At 33.7% G+C, this 17,239-nt stretch overlaps 1 protein-coding gene across 1 annotated transcript in view; it reads left to right on the top strand.

Annotated features, from left to right (window-relative positions):
- The window catches only part of NKAIN3 (sodium/potassium transporting ATPase interacting 3), an 862,357-nt gene that overhangs the window by 654,153 nt on the left and 190,965 nt on the right, over positions 1 to 17,239 (top strand). Inside the window, exon 4 of the mRNA XM_074207993.1 lies at positions 1,358 to 1,555. Within this exon, the coding sequence (XP_074064094.1) occupies positions 1,358 to 1,555 (198 nt within the window). The remainder of the gene's footprint in view (positions 1 to 1,357; positions 1,556 to 17,239) is intronic.

The following is a 17,239-nucleotide window of genomic DNA, read 5'->3' as shown; positions in this document are numbered from 1 at the left end:
ATGGAGAGAGCACTGATCCTGAAGTCAGAAGAACTTGAGTTCAAAGTCAGAAGGACCTAATTCAAATCCAGACTCTTGACACTTACTAGCTATGTGAACTTGGACAAGTCACTTAACTCTATTGTTCCACAAAAAAAAAAAACGGGAAAGAAAATTTTACTCTGTTCCATATACAATACTAGATTCTGGGAATACAAGTGCAAAAAAGGAAACCATCACTGTTCTCAAGAAGCCAATATTCTAACAAATTATATAATGGCCATTTTGTAGAAAAAATTCTATTTTTATGCATGGATTGAATCAGCTAGGTGGCATAGTGCCAACTGTGGTGTCAAGAAGACACTTATTAGGGGCAGTTAGGTGACGCAGTAGATAGAGCACTGGCCCTGGAGTCAGGAGGACCTGAGTTCATATCCAACTTCACACACTTAATAATTGCCTAGCTGTATGACCTTGGGCAAATCACTTAACCCCATTGCCTTAAATAAATAAAGATTAATAAAAGAAGACAGTTATTAGTTGTGTCATTTTGGGTAAATCCTTTAACTTCTTTGCCTCACTCTCCTCATCTGTACAATGATTTGGAGAAGGAAATGGCAAACCACTGCAGTATCTTTGCCAAGAAAACCCCAAATGGGGTCACAAAGAGTTGGACACAACTGAAATGACTGAACAACAATGGTTGGAAGAGGACTGGACTTTAAGTTTTTGAGAAATTAAATTCAAAGCCTATAATAAAATGCATTAGTGTTAGAATCTGGATTTGAACCCAGGTCTTTTGATTCAAATTCTTTTGATTCAAAAAACTCATTAGTGGTTTTGTTATAGACTTGTAATTTAACTTCTCAAAAACTGAATTTCCTTTTATGTAAAGTAAGGATATTAAAATTAATTCTTCTTTATATAGAATTGTTGTAAGAAACATATTTTGAATACCTTTAGCTGCTGTATTAGTTTGAGTTATATGTATCAGTTCCTTAATGAATGTATGCTTGTCTCAATATTTTACATATCCTATTATAGGCACTGATTCACAAACATACATGCACATGTAGAAAACAGTTTTTAAAATAAAATAGAGGATCTAGACATTGATTTCCCTGACTTGTTTCAAACTTGGCATTTTTTTTTACTTCTCTCTCAAATGATTCGTTTCAGCAATGATAACTATATCTCAATAGCTTAAACATAGAATACAAAGGGTTGGGGTTTTTTGTTTTGTTAAGATCTCATATCCAAACTGATCATTTCACTTTCCCCCCCCACTGTTTTTAATTAAACACTGAAATTACATTTCTTCCTCTGCCCTGTATTCAAGATGACAATTTAACAAGTTCTTTCCCTTCTCCCTTCACAGGATACTGACCTAATGACATTTAACATCTCAGTGCACCGGTCTTGGTGGAGAGAACATGGACCAGGATGTGTACGGAGAGTGTTGCCACCTTCAGCCCATGGAATGATGGATGACTACACTTACGTCTCAGTGACAGGCTGTATGATTGACTTTCAGTACTTGGAGGTCATCCACAGTGCCATCCAAATACTGCTTTCTGTAAGTTTCCTTTTTCGTGGATTTTTCCCTTCTGTAGAGATATTTTGTTCCTTTTCCTCTCTCACATATTTGTAACAGCAGAGAAGAAAATATGGAGAATATTTTGTTGTTCATGTCTAGGGAAACAGATATATGTAGATATTATTACTGATAGATTATGTCATTTTCTTTGAACCCCTGAGTATTTTGCTTTGGAATCAGTTGTAATCATTACTAATTACACAGTATTTAGTGTTATTATGTTCCTGATCCTCCAGAATACACATATTATCCATTAGCAGTTTCAGACTACTCTGTTAATGGAATCTTCACTTGTACAACAGAGAAAGAAAAGATCTAGAAACCCTTGGGCTTTTGAATTTATAGATGAGACTGATCTTACTTGGCAGAAAAACTGTATGCTTCATCTAATAAGCATCAAATTGCAGACAGAACTTCTTTCAAGTTTCTCGAGTATTTTTCTCTTTGTTTTTGTTTTTTACAATTCATTAATTGTGGCAATATATGGAAGCTGTAGGTTGATGTACTTAATCACCAAAATGAGAGAGAAAGGGGTATTTCAAGAGGGGAATGGGGTAATGGATTGCATTGTGCCTTTGTTGAGAATCAGGTCCAATTTTTGCCTGCAATTCTGTTTTCCCTGAACTGCCCCAGATAAATTTGAAGTCTCCTATTTATGGTCCAAATTTCATTCAAGAAATCTCACATATATGTGATCAAAAGGATTGTGGCCTAGTAGCTATGTCTATCTGTCCTGAAACCACTCTGATCAAGCTTTTCGGGCAAATTAACTCATCTGAATACCTACAAAAACTTGAGGCTATCAAAATTAAAAACAATTTTCAAAACCAAACAAATTGACATATCTATACAAGTGTCTGCCATGTGACTACCACTACCACCCACACCAATACCTGTTCAATTTTAACATTGTTTACCTACTAGTTAACCTAAATACTATTTCATTTCAATCCAAAAAATATTGGAAAGATTACCTGAAATGACCTAACTGATCATAATATTAAAATAGAACATTAATTTATGGACCTGCATTTTTATCTGGTAACAACTTTTAATTGAAATTGAATTATGGAAAATCAACTTAACGAAATACCAAAAATGATGACCAAAATTCAGCCTTGCTCTAGATATATTTATCATTAAAAAGTTTTAAAAACATTTATAATACTTGACTAACTACAAAAATATCAGTGAATTATAAAAAAAATTTTAAAAGATTATTTTAAAAACTTGACTTTGGCTTTTAAAAACTTTTTTTTAAAAAGGGAATCTCCTATTCACTAGTATGTTGACTTATGTATTATGACTCAATAATTAACTAAATACATTTCACACTAAATAATAAAACTAATTCAAATAAAGTTATCATAAAACACTAAAAACCTAATCATTTTCAAAATTGAACCATAACTTCATTTCTAAGATATGGAAGAATTTGTTAAAAACAGTATTTCTTATTAAATAATCTAAGAATATAGAATAAATAAAGATATTTTGAATATCATTTAGTCATAAAAGAAAAAACTGTAAAACATGCAGATGCACAAAACAAATAATTTTTAAAAATTATATTTTGAGCTTGGCATTATTGCTTTGAGAAGGTCTTTATTTCCTTTAATAAGGTCATAAAATTCAGAGCATGAATACTTTAACTTGTGCCATATGTGAAGTTCTACTTTCAAAATGCCAACTATTAATCCAGTGTGAGTCATGTGAAGGAAAATAACTAGTGGTTTCCAGTTTGCCATCAATAATGTTTAGACACACTAATAGCTTCAACAAAATGAAATTGCTTTATATTTTATCCCCTATTTAATGCTACACAACTTTATGTTTATTCATAAGTAGGGTTCTCTCTGGACCACCCTTCCAAACCTCACTCAAGTTCTGGGTCCTCTGATTATGCCAAGAATTCTGTGAGTCTATATACACTTAATTTCATGAATCCCCACAATTAATTTCCTTTCCATAGTCAGAAGACACATTTATTTCAAAGTGAAAGCAATTACTGGAATTGTATCATAAAGTATAATATGCTCACTTCTACCCCTCCACTCCTGTTAAACTTGGACTGAATTCTTCCACAAACATACATAATGTTATTTGGAGGAGTGAGTACCCAGGAACATTAGTACAGAGGCAGAGATATGAGAAACACTTATGGCCAAGGCAATTCACACTTCTAGTACTTCAGGGATACAAAATATTTTCTCCTTGAGTTCTCATAGTGCTCTCTGTGGGTGCAGAATATCTACTGGGCAGGTTGTTTGTCTCCAAAAACACATTTTAAAAAAAAACTCTACACACTCAATTTAAAAGCTAGTAATTGATCTTGCTACCAACTAGAGCCATAATTGCAATCTTTCCTGGGGTTAAGTACTCCAAGTTATACTTGGAACTAGCAACATAAATTAAGAAAAACAGCTTGTCTATCCCACCTAAAAGTTAGTCAGAATAGTTCAAGTAACTGTATCTGTAAGTGGAGAAATAACAAAAAAATAGATAAAATATATATTAGAGAGAGAGAAATAAGAGAAAAAGGAGAAAACTTTGGGTTTTCAAAAAAAGAAAGAAGACACTTCTTATTAAGATTTCTAGGAGACAATGTCCTGAGAATAATTTGCTGCCATTCAAACAATTCACATAATAATAGACTTTGAATGTGAAAAAAGTGATTTATATACTTCTCAAAATAAGAGCCAGAAGAACTGACAGAGGTTGTTTATTAGAAATAATTTAAATAGAGCATTTGAAATTTTATAACTTTTTTTAGGAAAAAATATTGGAGCCAGTGGAAGCATAGAATTCCCAGGGATTTAATTGTAAAAAGATACAAATTAGAAGGGAGTCTTCTATTTATTTTATTATTTTTATCATTTATTTTATATATTTTAGCTATTTTTATAAATTATTTTAAAGTAAATTAGACAGTGAAGGATTGCTGAGGAAATTCTTGACTCCTATATTCACAAGCATAGAGATTACTTTGCATGATGTATATGTCTTTCACTCATAAATTCTGGAATGTATTACTTTGAAACTTGGTGGATATATGTGTGAAGTGAAGGCACATTTTCCCTTTTAAAATTCTTCAATTTATTCAGTGACTTTTAAGGGTAAAAATCATTTATGGAATAATTTGTTGTGCATTCTAATAGTTCTTTATAGAATAACTCTTTGATATTAAATGCACTTTTCTAGTATCTAGAAATTGAATAAATTGAATGTTCCCCTTTTTTGGTATTTATAGTAAATCATCATTCTAATCTGTGGAATAGTAGGAAGGTAACCAGCTGTTTTATAATGGAACAAAATTTATTGGTACCAAAAAATTATTTCCCCAGACCAGCTCCAATACAAATGACTGACAAGGTGAAAGTGTTTATTTGATAAGGAACTGAGGTACTGAAGGAAAAAATATGCCCTAAGGGAGAAATGTTAATAAAAGTGGAGGTGTTACTGCCTAAAATCCTTGTCTTAAATTTTTTTTCATCTTCTTTTTAGCAAGGGGTTATGCTCATGTATAATTCTGACTATAATGTTCTACATTCAGGATATAAATGACTGCTTTCTAATTTCACTGGTAGAATATATCTATGAGACCATTTTTTCCATTATTCTTTAATTAATTATTCAATCAACAATCAATTATAAAGTGTTTACTATATTGTCAGGCAATATATTAGGTGCTGAGGTTAGAAAGACATAAAGGAGACAATGCTTACATCTATTGGAGAGATAACATGTTACATATAAAAGAATATGTAAAATTGTTGTTCATTCTTCATTTTCAAAGTGGACAGCTTGGATCTTGTCTTGATTTGCATGTGAACTGGATTTTAGTGTTTTGCAAAATTATCAGTGTCAAACTCTCTCCCTGAATCATTGAAGTCCAGTTGCAGGAGAAAAATCAGAGCAACTGAGATGGCCAGGAATCAGTGAGTGATCTTGATCTTTGAGGTCCAAGTTCTGTCCAAGTTCTAAGCACTCCTTAGGAACTGCTTCAGTCACCTTCATGAAGGTCATATAAAATCTGTGCAACATAATTAAAAGATGTATCATAGACTCAAAGCTAGAACTGACCTTAGAGATGATTCAATCAAAGCTCTTATCTTATGAAGGAATCAACTCTCCATCATCACTGACAAGTGCTTTAGCCTCAGCTTTGAAAGCTTCTAGAGACAGAGAAACCCATTGTTTTATCAGGGATTCTCTCTTTTTTTTTTAATTTTGAGAGCATTAATGCCTAGGTGGTTCTTCCTTATAGTGAGCCAGAACTCCTCCTCTCTGTAGTGGCCACCAAGTTTGAACAAGTTCTATTCATCTATTTCTTCCCAAAAGACTATCCTTCAACCATTTGAAGACTTAAATCTTCAGATACATAGAGAAGATCACTATAAGCAAAAAATAAATTTTAGCCATAGGATATATTACCTTCACCCTTAGCATTTATTTGTTTGCATAATTCTAGAGGTATTTGCATGATTCACATTTAAAAAGTATGAGTTGCATTACCAACACTTTCTTAAGTCTAGACAATCAACAAAATAATAAATCAAACTCTGATGTGTAGTGCTTGTAGAGTTCTGAGGTGTAACTGCTCACAGTGAATGTTAAATAAATTCCTATGCCAGCTAATGGAGCTGGTTCCAAAATATCCAGAGATTTCTCCTTTCTGCTTCGGATACAAGTTTGAGTTTCCAGTTGGTTCCTAGATGTTGGCAACTCCCCAGCTATTCTTCTGAATAGAGATCTATCCTAATATCAAACTCTAAGCTCAAGTTATCCACTCCTAGGTGTGTTGATGTGGCAGGAAAAAAAAACAGTCCACTTGCCCCCTGCCTTACTCTGTTCATTTCTCCCAATCACCACCTCCAGAAATGCCATTCTGCCCTAGCCAGCATATAAATACTATTATAACTATTTACATTTGCTGACCTAGATATTCAAGCAATATCATAACACATGTAATAATTCAATAGAATATCCAAGAATGCAATTCACATTCACATTCACCTGAAAGTCCTTGTAAGTATTTCTGAACAATCAGCATTATTTAGACACAGCATTATTTAGTTCTCACTTTCTGGCCAATTGCTATAAGTACAAAGATTCAAGGTTGTCCAAGGTATAGAATTATTATGAGAATCCTAACTGCTACTTTAGAAGACTTGTTAATGATAGGGAATATTTGTTATATCACATAGATTTGTATTCTATTGAATTCTAATGAAAGTCAGAAGGCCTGTTTTCAAATCATGTTGTTTCCGCATACTACCTGTGTGACCTTAAGCAAATCTCTAAATTTTTTCCATATGAAAAATTAGGGGGTAGAATAAGATTTTTTTTTTGCAATTCTATAGTGCAAGTCTCTTTATTACAATCTTAGAACTGGAAAGTAGCTTTGAGAACATTAGTTCAATATATTATACTCTTACTTCCTCATTATGGATGGCAGCCAGTGGGTAGAACTTAGAAAGCATCTTTATTTTGTTTCATCCCAGGTACAAAGGACAAAAATAAAATTAACTATGGTCTCAAAGAATATACAAGTTATTTCCAACACTGAATCCAATTACAGTAGTGATGTGAATGGGGAGAAAGGAAAAGCAGAGACAATAAAGTCTTTCAGCTGTAAAATGTGCTTTCCTGGTTGCTTTCCTATCTTTCTATAGACTGAAGATTTTCTTTACAAACTAGTCAAAGACTTTTTTTACTTTCTTAAGTAAAAGAAATTCACAATCCCTAATAAAATGTATACAGATGCATTGCTAAACCTTACATTATGAATAAATTCAGATTATTTTCATCCTGGTTGATTCTACCTTCATAACCTCTTGTGTCTATCACCTTTTCTCCACTTATGCAACCACGGTCATAGTTCAGGACTTCATTCCTTCTTGCTAAGACTATTGCAATAGTCTTCCAAATGGTCTTCTGTCCTGAAGGCTTTTCCTACTCTGGTCCATTTTTCACTCAAGTAATGGGGGATTTTTCTAAAGGGTAGATTTGATCACAAGACTGTGAATATTAGAATTGAACATGTATTAGGGCATAACTCTCACAATCAAATGCAGAAGACATTTACACATCCTCCTAATTTGTAAGATCCACTGACTTCTTATTATCTCTACAACCAAATAGAACCTCCCTAAAACCCTTCAGTACCATGACCCTTCCTACATTTTCAGTCTTCTTCCAACTTACTCTACTCCATGAACTATGGGATTCTACCACATTAGCTTATTTGATCAAGACACATGGAACTCCCTCTTGCCAATGCCTTTAAAGGTCATCTTCCATGCCTGGAATGCTCTGTCCCCTCATCTCTGCCTCTCAATTTCCCCTGGTTTCCTCTAAGACTTAGCTCAAAGAGGTAGAGTCAAGATTGTGGAGAAAAGTTCAGTTGTCCTCAGAAACAATATTAGTTCAAGCTTCTAAATGGATTCTGGAGTTGAAGATCCCACAAAAAGATGTAGTGAAGGGCGGCTAGGTGGCGTAGTGGATAAAGCACCGGCCTTGGAGTCAGGAGTACCTAGGTTCAAATCTGGTCTCAGACACTTAATAATTACCTAGCTGTGTGGCCTTGGGCAAGCCACTTAACCCCATTTGCCTTGCAAAAAAAAGATGTAATAAAACTATTTTCCAGCTTAAAATAGCTTGGACTTCAGGAAAAATCTGTCTCATTTAAATAAAAGGGGATATCATAGTCTAGCACAGAAAGTATTCAGTCAAATCAATGGAAGTCTCAGCACAGATTGGCAACCAAGGCCCCACAGTCCTGGCTCAACAGGCCAGTGTTTCAGCAAGTCAGCTGTGAAGCCTTCAGCCCAATACAGAAAGAAAATTCCCATCCCCAGAATCTGAGCACCACAGAAATTACTAGACACTGTCTGTGTTGGGCTGTGATATTCTCTTTTACTCAAGTACCACAGTCAGGATTACACAGGACTTAACACTTCTACATAAAAGGATCAGAGGACTTGGGATATGATATTCCAGAAGCCAAAGGAGCTTGAATTACTAAGTCTTAGAGGAAACCAGGGAAACTGAGAGGCAAAGATGAGGGGACAGAGCATTCCAGTTATGGAAGATGACCACTAAAGGCATTGGATATGCAAGAGGAGTTCCATGTACCTTAATCAATGATGCAAAAAAATTGAGAATAATCTTTCAGAGAGAAAAAAATGGATATTCAATGAAATAGGGGATTTTTTATCTTTCCTGATGACAAGACTAGAATTGAATAGAACATTTGATCATCAAATACAAGACTCAAGAGATGCATTAAAAAGTAAATAAAAGGAAAAAAAATTTTATATTCAATACAGTTAAACTGCTTATATCCCAATGGACCAATGAAACTTGTAACATATAATAATTATGTCTCTCTAAGAACAGTTAGGAATATACTTAGAGAAAATGGGTAAAAGTTTGATGTGATTATGTAAAAAAATAAGGGTGAATAAAAAGTATTGACTGGAAAAAAAAAGAAAAGGAAAAGCAGAATAGGATAAAATACATCACAAGAAGCACAAAAGACCTATTACCATAGAGCAAAAGAAGGAAGGGGTTGAATATTGTTTAAATCTTAGTCTCATTGGATTTGACTCAAAGAGGGAATAGGGGAAAGGAAGAGAGAAAAGGGGAAAGGAAATAAAAGGTTGTGGAAGATAGAAAGGGGGGCAGATTGAGGGAGGCAGTGGTCAGAAGCAAAACACTGGCAAAGAGAAATAGGGTAAAAAGAGAGAGGAAAATTATGAATGGGGGAAAATAGGAGGGAAGCAAATAGATAGTAATCATAATTGTGAGTGTGAATGGTATGAATTTTCCCAAAACATGAATGTGGGTAGGAATGGATTAAAAATCACAGTCCTACAATATGTTGTATAAAAGAAATACATTTGAAGCAGAGAGGCACAGACACACACACACACACACACACACACACACACACACAGAGAGAGCAAAGGAAAAAGTCTGGAGCAAAATATATTTTGTTTTAATTAAAGAAAAAAATCAGGGCTAGCAATCCTAATTTCAGGAAAACAAAAACAAAAATAGATCTAATTAAAAGAGATAGGGAAAGAAATTTTATCTTGCAAAAGGTACCACAGACAATGAAGTAATATTAACACTAAACATATCTGCATAACATGGCATAGCATCCAGATATGTAGAGGAGAAATTAAATGAGTTACAAGAAGTCATATCCAGAAAAACTATACTAGTGAGTAGCCTCAACCTCCCCCCTCAGAACTAGATAACTCTAATAAAAAATAAATAAGATATATGTTAAGGAGGGTAATGGAATTTTAGAAAAGATAGGTATGACAGGCCACAAGAGAAAATTGAATAGAGATAGAAAAGAATATACCATCTTCTCACAGTACATGGCACCTACACAAGAACTGAACATGTATTAGAGCATAAAATCCTCATAATCAAATGCAAAAGGCAGAAATATTAAATGTATTATAATCAAATCATGATGAAACAAAAATTACATGTAATAAAGGGCCATGGAAACATAAATTAAAAATTAATTGGAAACGAAATGAGTAACAATAATGGACCAATATATCAAAATTTATAGGATGCAGTCAAGGCAGTTATAAGGGTTATTGGCCTTCATTCTTGAAGATGGCCAAAATAACATCACTATGTTAGTCAATTTACAGTGTACCCGACTATGAATGATCAGACCAACATAAGCTCAGAATGCTTTATCGCAGATCAAGGCAGAGATAGACCATGTGAATGTTTGAGGTGCATTCTCTAAATTTGCACACCTCATATTTCTTTCCAACTTCTACAATTCTATTTTCCTCATAGAACATAGCACTTTCTCTGATGATGGGATGATATGCTAGGCAGTGCTGTACTAGTAACTCCCATGTTACACCGCCAATTCCAAAGTCCTTAAGAAAGACTTTAAGAGTATGTTTTTAAATGCTTTTTCTGATGACCATGTGAGTACTTGCTTGTGTGAGTTAAGAAATTGAACAAGTCATGAATGAACTGCATGAGAAAAAAATCTCCAGGGTCAGATGAATTTACAAATGAATTCTACCAAACATTTAAAGAACAATTAATTCAAATATTATATAAACTATTTGAAAAATAGGCAGTCTCCTGCCAAATTCTTTTATGACAGAAATGTTTCTGATGCTTCAATCAGGAAAAGTTAAAAATAGAGAAAAAATTATAGACCAATGTCTCTAATGAAGTTTATGCAGAAAAATTTTCACAAAATATTTGAAAAGATATTACAATAATTTATAATGAGGATAATACAATATGACTAGGAAGGATTTAAACCAGGCATGCTGGGCTGGTTAAAGAACTATCAGCATAATTGACCATCTAAATAATAAAACTAAAAAAATCTATGCTTATCTCAATAAGCATAATAATGCTTATTGTTCAATAATTGTTATAGAACAAGATTTTGACAAAATATATCACTCATTTGTAAAAAGAAAAGAACTGCAGACCATAGTAATAAATGGAGTTTTTCCTTAAAAAGATAAGTAATATCTATCTAAAATCATCAGTAAGCATTTTCTGTAATGAGATAAGCTAGAAGTTTTCCCATTGAGATAAAGGGTAAAACAAGAATGTCCATTATAGGGGCAGCTAGGTGGCACAGTGGATAAAGCACCGGCTCTGGAGTCAGGAGTACCTGGGTTCAAATCCGTTCTCAGACACTTAATTATTACGTAGCTGTATGGCCTTGGGCAAGCCACTTAACTCCATCTGCCTTGCAAAAAAACCTAAAAAACAAAAAAAGAATGTCCATTATCAACGCTACTATTCCACATTGTACTAGAGATATTAGTTTTAGCAAGAAAAAAAGAAAAAAAAATTGGGGGAATTAGAATAGACAATGAGGAAACAAAATTACTCTTTGCAGATGATATGGAATACTTAGAAAATCCTAAAAAATCAACCAAAAAAACTACTTGAAACAATAAACAACTTTAGCAGAGTTGAAGGATATAAAATAAGCCCACATAAAGCATCAGCATTTCTATATATTACCAACAAAGTCCTACAGCAAGAGAGAGAAATTCCATTTTAAAATAACCATAGACAACGTAAAACATTTGGAAGTCTATGTGCCAAGACATACCAGGAGCTATATGAACACAATTACAAAACACTTTTTACCCAAATAGCTGAAAAAATATAAATTGCTCTTATATGGACTGAGCTAATGTAAAGAAAATTACAATTCTACCTAAATTAATTTACTTATTCAATGCCATACTAATCAAACTACCAAAAGTTATTTTGAAAGCTAGAAAAAATAATAACAGAATTTATCTGGCAGAAGAAAAGATAAATTGTATCAAGTGAATAAATGAAAAAAATACAAATGAAGGTAGCCTAACAGTACCAGATGTAAAACCATATTATAAAGCAGCAATCATCAAAACTGTTTGATGTGGCAAAGGTTGTGTCCACAAGACATAATAGTAAATGACTATAGTAATTTAGGTGATACAGTGGACGGAGAACCAAATCTGAAATCAGGAGGCCTGAGTTCAAATGTAGGGTCAGACATATGACACTTAACAGCTTTGTGACCTTGGGCAAGTCACTTAGCCCTGATTGCTTCACATCCAGAGCCAGGTCCAGTCGTTCTCATTGTGATAAGTCTTGTTGATGTGAACTAGAGTAGGCAAAAGTGCAGGACATGGATTCACAAAGCCTTGAATTTCAGGCTGCCCTTTACTAGCAGTGAAATCCTGGGCAGGTCATAATTCTCTCAGTCTCAGTTTCCTTCTCTGTAAAATGGGAATAATAATGGTACCTATTTCACAGGGTTATTATGAATATTAAAGCACTATATAAATGATAGCTATCATCATCATCATCATCATCATCATCATTTATTATTATTAGTTATTATTAATCAACATCTATCACAGGGTCAGGCAGGTGGTCCAGTTTACAAAGTGCAATATCTGGAGTAAGGAAGACATGAGGTCAACCTAAGTTTGGAACTAGATACTCCCTAGCTTATAAGTCACAGGCAAGTTACTTACCTTCTCTGTGCCTCAGTTCCTTTATCTGTAAGATGGGGATAATAATAATAGTACCTACTGAAGTAGAAAAATCTTAAAGTGCTTTATCAGTACTACTATTAGCATTATACATTCATTACACAGGATATTAGATCAATGGAAATTTATAGAGGACAAATACAGATTTGTGGAACTAGTAGATATATCAAACTAAATGGAAACTGGAAAAAGTCAATTATTCAACCTGTCTTCATAACTCCTTTCCTTATTGTGACATCTTCCCCATCAAGAAACTCTGTCTTATTTCTAATAGGTGATAAGTCACATTCTCCATAGCTTCTTAGATTCCTGCCATGGAGAAAACTGAACACTGTCTAGATCTGGGTATCATATCTTTCCTCTGCCCTTGGAAAACCAGCTGTCTGCCACATTTATCATTGTGCTCTGCCCTTCATAGCAGATACATTCAGTTGAAAGACAATTTAAAACTAAATAGAGCAAGGGTGAAATGCAACATTAGACTGTAGTATATTCTGTGGATTCTTTATTCTCAAAAGGCTTCTTGGATATCTGTTCCATCTGGTTGGAGTAACTTACACAAAGACAGAAGCAGATAACATTATTGCTAATTTAATAGCATGGCTTCACAAGGTACAAGGAAGTCAAATCAAAAGATAAATGAATTTTAAGATGCAGAAATGAGTCCCAGTTGTTATCACAAACAACTTTAAATATATAGTCAAACTTTCTCTTATTAAACTTGTTTCTGTTCTTTTTTTTTCCCTTGGTTTAATCATTGAAACTGAAAAGAATTTTCCCCAATGAAACTTTATTTATGTATTAAAGCATCCATTTGATAGTGGCTATAGCTATAATTTTGTAGTTTTATTTTTGCTTTGGATATTTAATTTCATCTGTCTAGGGAGCTGTGACTAAAGACAATTCTACTTAAATCAGATCTACAAATACTCTCCATTTTATGGTATTAGAGAATTGCTTAGAACACTATGAAAATGAGTTCCTTGCCCCATGGTCACGTTACCAGCATGTATCAAAGACAGTTCTTGACCCCCAAGTCTTCCAGATTTCAAGGCCAGTTTTCCATTTAATATAATTCATTGCCTTTCATATTTATGTCAATCTGAAAATGTTTGAAAGTTAAAAGAAGAATCAGTAATGTATGAATGCATTAATCATTGAGGTCCTAATTGTTTAATATTAGCCTTGACCAAAATTTTCAATCACTGTTTTTCCCTCCAAAAAAATGAAGATTCCACCATTCTAAATCAGCTAGATAATGTGTTCTATTGTTCATAAGCTTTGTCTTCTTTCTGTATTGTTTGGAACCGACTGGCTGACTGATAAGTTAAAGTCAAGCAATCCCTCTTCCTCAATACAGCTCTATAAATTAAATAGATAACTATATGTAACACCCAGTTTTTCTCCTCTCCCTTACCTGAGCTATTTCAGATTTTAGTTACTTTGTGGGTCAACACTTCTCCAAACTATAATTCATGAATACTCACTAATGTGATTATTTTTAAAGTCTTCCAAATTACATACTTACCTCATCTACAAAACACCCAACCTAAGGATCAATGCCTTTATTGGTGAGCAGCTCACATGGCTCCCTGTATTTGGTCAGCTTCACAGCTACATTTCATTTTACTCCCTAGCTATCTATTTGTCTGCTGTCTTGTGAATGCTTTCTGCACCTCCCCAAATCCATTCCAGGTCTAGAGGTTTTTTTTGATCAATCAATCAATCATCAGTCAATACCTATTAAGTAACTACTATGTTCTAGGTTCTGTGATAAATGCTAGGGATATAAAAAGAGGCAAAATAAAGTCCCTGCCTTTAGAGCTTAAAATATAATGGAAGAGACAAGATATAGACAAATATATACAAAGTAAATTATATAGAGGATGAATAAGAAATAATTAATAGAGGGAAGGCTTTGGAATTAAGAGAGGTTGAAGAAAGAAGACCCCCAGAAAAAGAAAGGATTTTAGTTGGGACTTAAAAGAAGTCCAAGAGATAGTAGTCAGAGCAAAGAAGGATGAGCAGAAAATTCCTGGAGCCAAGAGATGGAGTTTTTACCTAGTGGACTAGCCAGAAAGTAAGTGTCCCTGAGAGTATGAATTGGGAAAAAAAGTGTAAGAAAGGCAGGGATTGTAACTAGGTTATAAAAGAATTTGAATTTGAATTTTGCATTTGATCTTGGAGGCAATAGAGAGCCATTGGAGTTTATGAAGTGGGCAGATGGTATAATCTTAACTTGTACTTTAGAAAAATCACTTTAATAGCTGAAGTAAGAATGAGTAGGAGTGAGGACAGAGTTGAGGCAGGTAGACCCTCTAGTAGGCAATTGCAATAATACAAGCATGAGGGCTTTCAGAATGGTGGCAGTATCAGAAAAGAGAAAGGAGACATATTGGAGAAATGTTGAAAATGAAAGTGAATTGATAAATCTTTACAACAATTTGAGTGAGTTTAATTTTAAGTCCTCTTCATTGTCCATCTCTACTATATGTCAAAGATACTTATACTGTTGAATAAGTTCTTTAGGGTGCCTGTACAAATATATGTTGAGATTGCAGCAATGGATTTTATTTATCCACTTGGACATCTCTTTGTGAATAGACAGATCAAATAACTACTTTGAATTACTAAAGATCTTCTCCCAGAGGCTCTATAATGTCTTGATGCTTCATGTCATTTGCAAACAGGAGTATTTGGAAAACTTCACCAGTCTCAAATAATCCCTCTTCAATCTAAACTAGATACTAAATATAAATTATGGTGTTGAATATCTTTAATTTATATATACATATATCTTTAGTGAACATCCCACACTTTACATAGTGCTTCCCACATAGTAGGCACTTAACAAATGTTTATTAACTGACTGGAACTCTTTGTTTTATCTCTAAACTGTTGTTTATTGTCAGAGGATCATTGACTCAGATTATTCCAACTTCTGTGGAATCTTGAATAATTGTAATATATAGAGGACACATAGCTGCAAAAGAGTCTATAAGGGGGAATTTTGTTCCACCAAGTCAGATTCTTTCTTTATGAACAAAAAAATAATGGGATAGCATAGTTATATATATGTACTTGATCCAATCTGGCTTTCTTTCCTATCTTAATCTCTTTAGTGCCATTTCTACTTCCTTGATGAGCACCCCAGGGACTGATATTAGACTCCAAATGTGGTGATTCCATTATCCTTGATGGATGACATAGTTTTTTTGAAAGGGTATTTCTAAATCTTTTCCATCTTTCTTTCATTTATAGTCCCTTTTTATCCTTGATTGTCCTTGAATGTCTTTGGAATGCCCTAAATTGAATACCTTAACAGGTTTTTGTTTAAAATTTGTATTGTTTTTTTTGAAATGATATTGCTTATAATTGTCTATTATGTTTCTTTGTAGAATGTTCAGATGAGTTTATGTACTAGTCCTGAATTGCTTTTGTCAACCATTTGCCTCCATTTTGGCAAGTTAGATACTTGCTGATCAAAGTACTTTTTGGGTCTTTTTTCTCTGCTTGTTATAGCAATTAGTTTATGTCTTTAAATTTCATTTCTATTTCTTATTACTATATTACTTGTTACTATAAAAAATAACTTAAAGAACACTCTATCCATAAATTGTGCACTCACTCTTTTGCAATCAAATATATCTTCAATAGAAAAAGTTCTACCTGCATAGTGACTGGGTATGAAAAGGAAGGGTTACACATGTAGTTAACATGTGATCAAGCACATCTAACATTCCATTAGTCCCCACCAGGCATTGCATTATCATTGTTACTGCCTGATAACTTCTGCTTCCTACCATGAATCATATTTAAATTTCAACATACTTTTGACTAGACACATATCCAAGCTCACCTTCAACATCTAGAAGGAATGATGTGATTAGAAAATCTCCCCTATATAGAAAAGGCTTAAGTTAGATCTAATAGTTCCTTCAAATACCTCAGTCATTCATTGGGGGAGTTCCTTGGTTAATAAACTTCTCTCCTGCATGGAGAGCTATAATTCTTTCAACCTCCAACTCTTCTCAGCTAAGATACCTTCAGAGCCATTTGAAACCATATCCTTCATCTATAGAAGGTGCTGTGACAAGTCTATGCACCCTATACAAATCTATAGCTAACCTTAACTTTCTTTGACTATGGAGTTTTACCTAATTCTTAGCATACAGCCCCCTGAGAAAAATGACTATTGTGCTACCTTCCTCTCAGCCAAGCAATGCTAGAAAGTAACAGAATTCAAACTAAGATCAAGTATGTAAGTTGATGTTTTAAAGAACTCTTAGCTTTTTGTTTTGTTTTATTTTTCATTAATATCTTCTTTACTATCTCCTTGGAGATCTGTCAGTAAGACTGTGAGCTAAGTTATAATCAGAAATGTACTTAACCAAGACATTGTAAAACACATCAGAATAGATATTTCTGAGCTACATAGACCAGAATAGAAATTCATTTACTCATCTACATGCTATATTATCTTATCAGAAGAGAATTCACAGTAAACTAACTATCTGGGCAAGGGAAATCAGCCTAGTCAACTCTTGTATAATGGAACAGAAGTACCTGTCTTTCTACTTTATGCTTTTCC

This window comes from Macrotis lagotis, chromosome X (genome assembly GCF_037893015.1).
Source record: "Macrotis lagotis isolate mMagLag1 chromosome X, bilby.v1.9.chrom.fasta, whole genome shotgun sequence".
NCBI classification, from domain to species: domain Eukaryota; kingdom Metazoa; phylum Chordata; class Mammalia; order Peramelemorphia; family Peramelidae; genus Macrotis; species Macrotis lagotis.
This window is presented reverse-complemented; position numbering and strand designations above follow the sequence as displayed.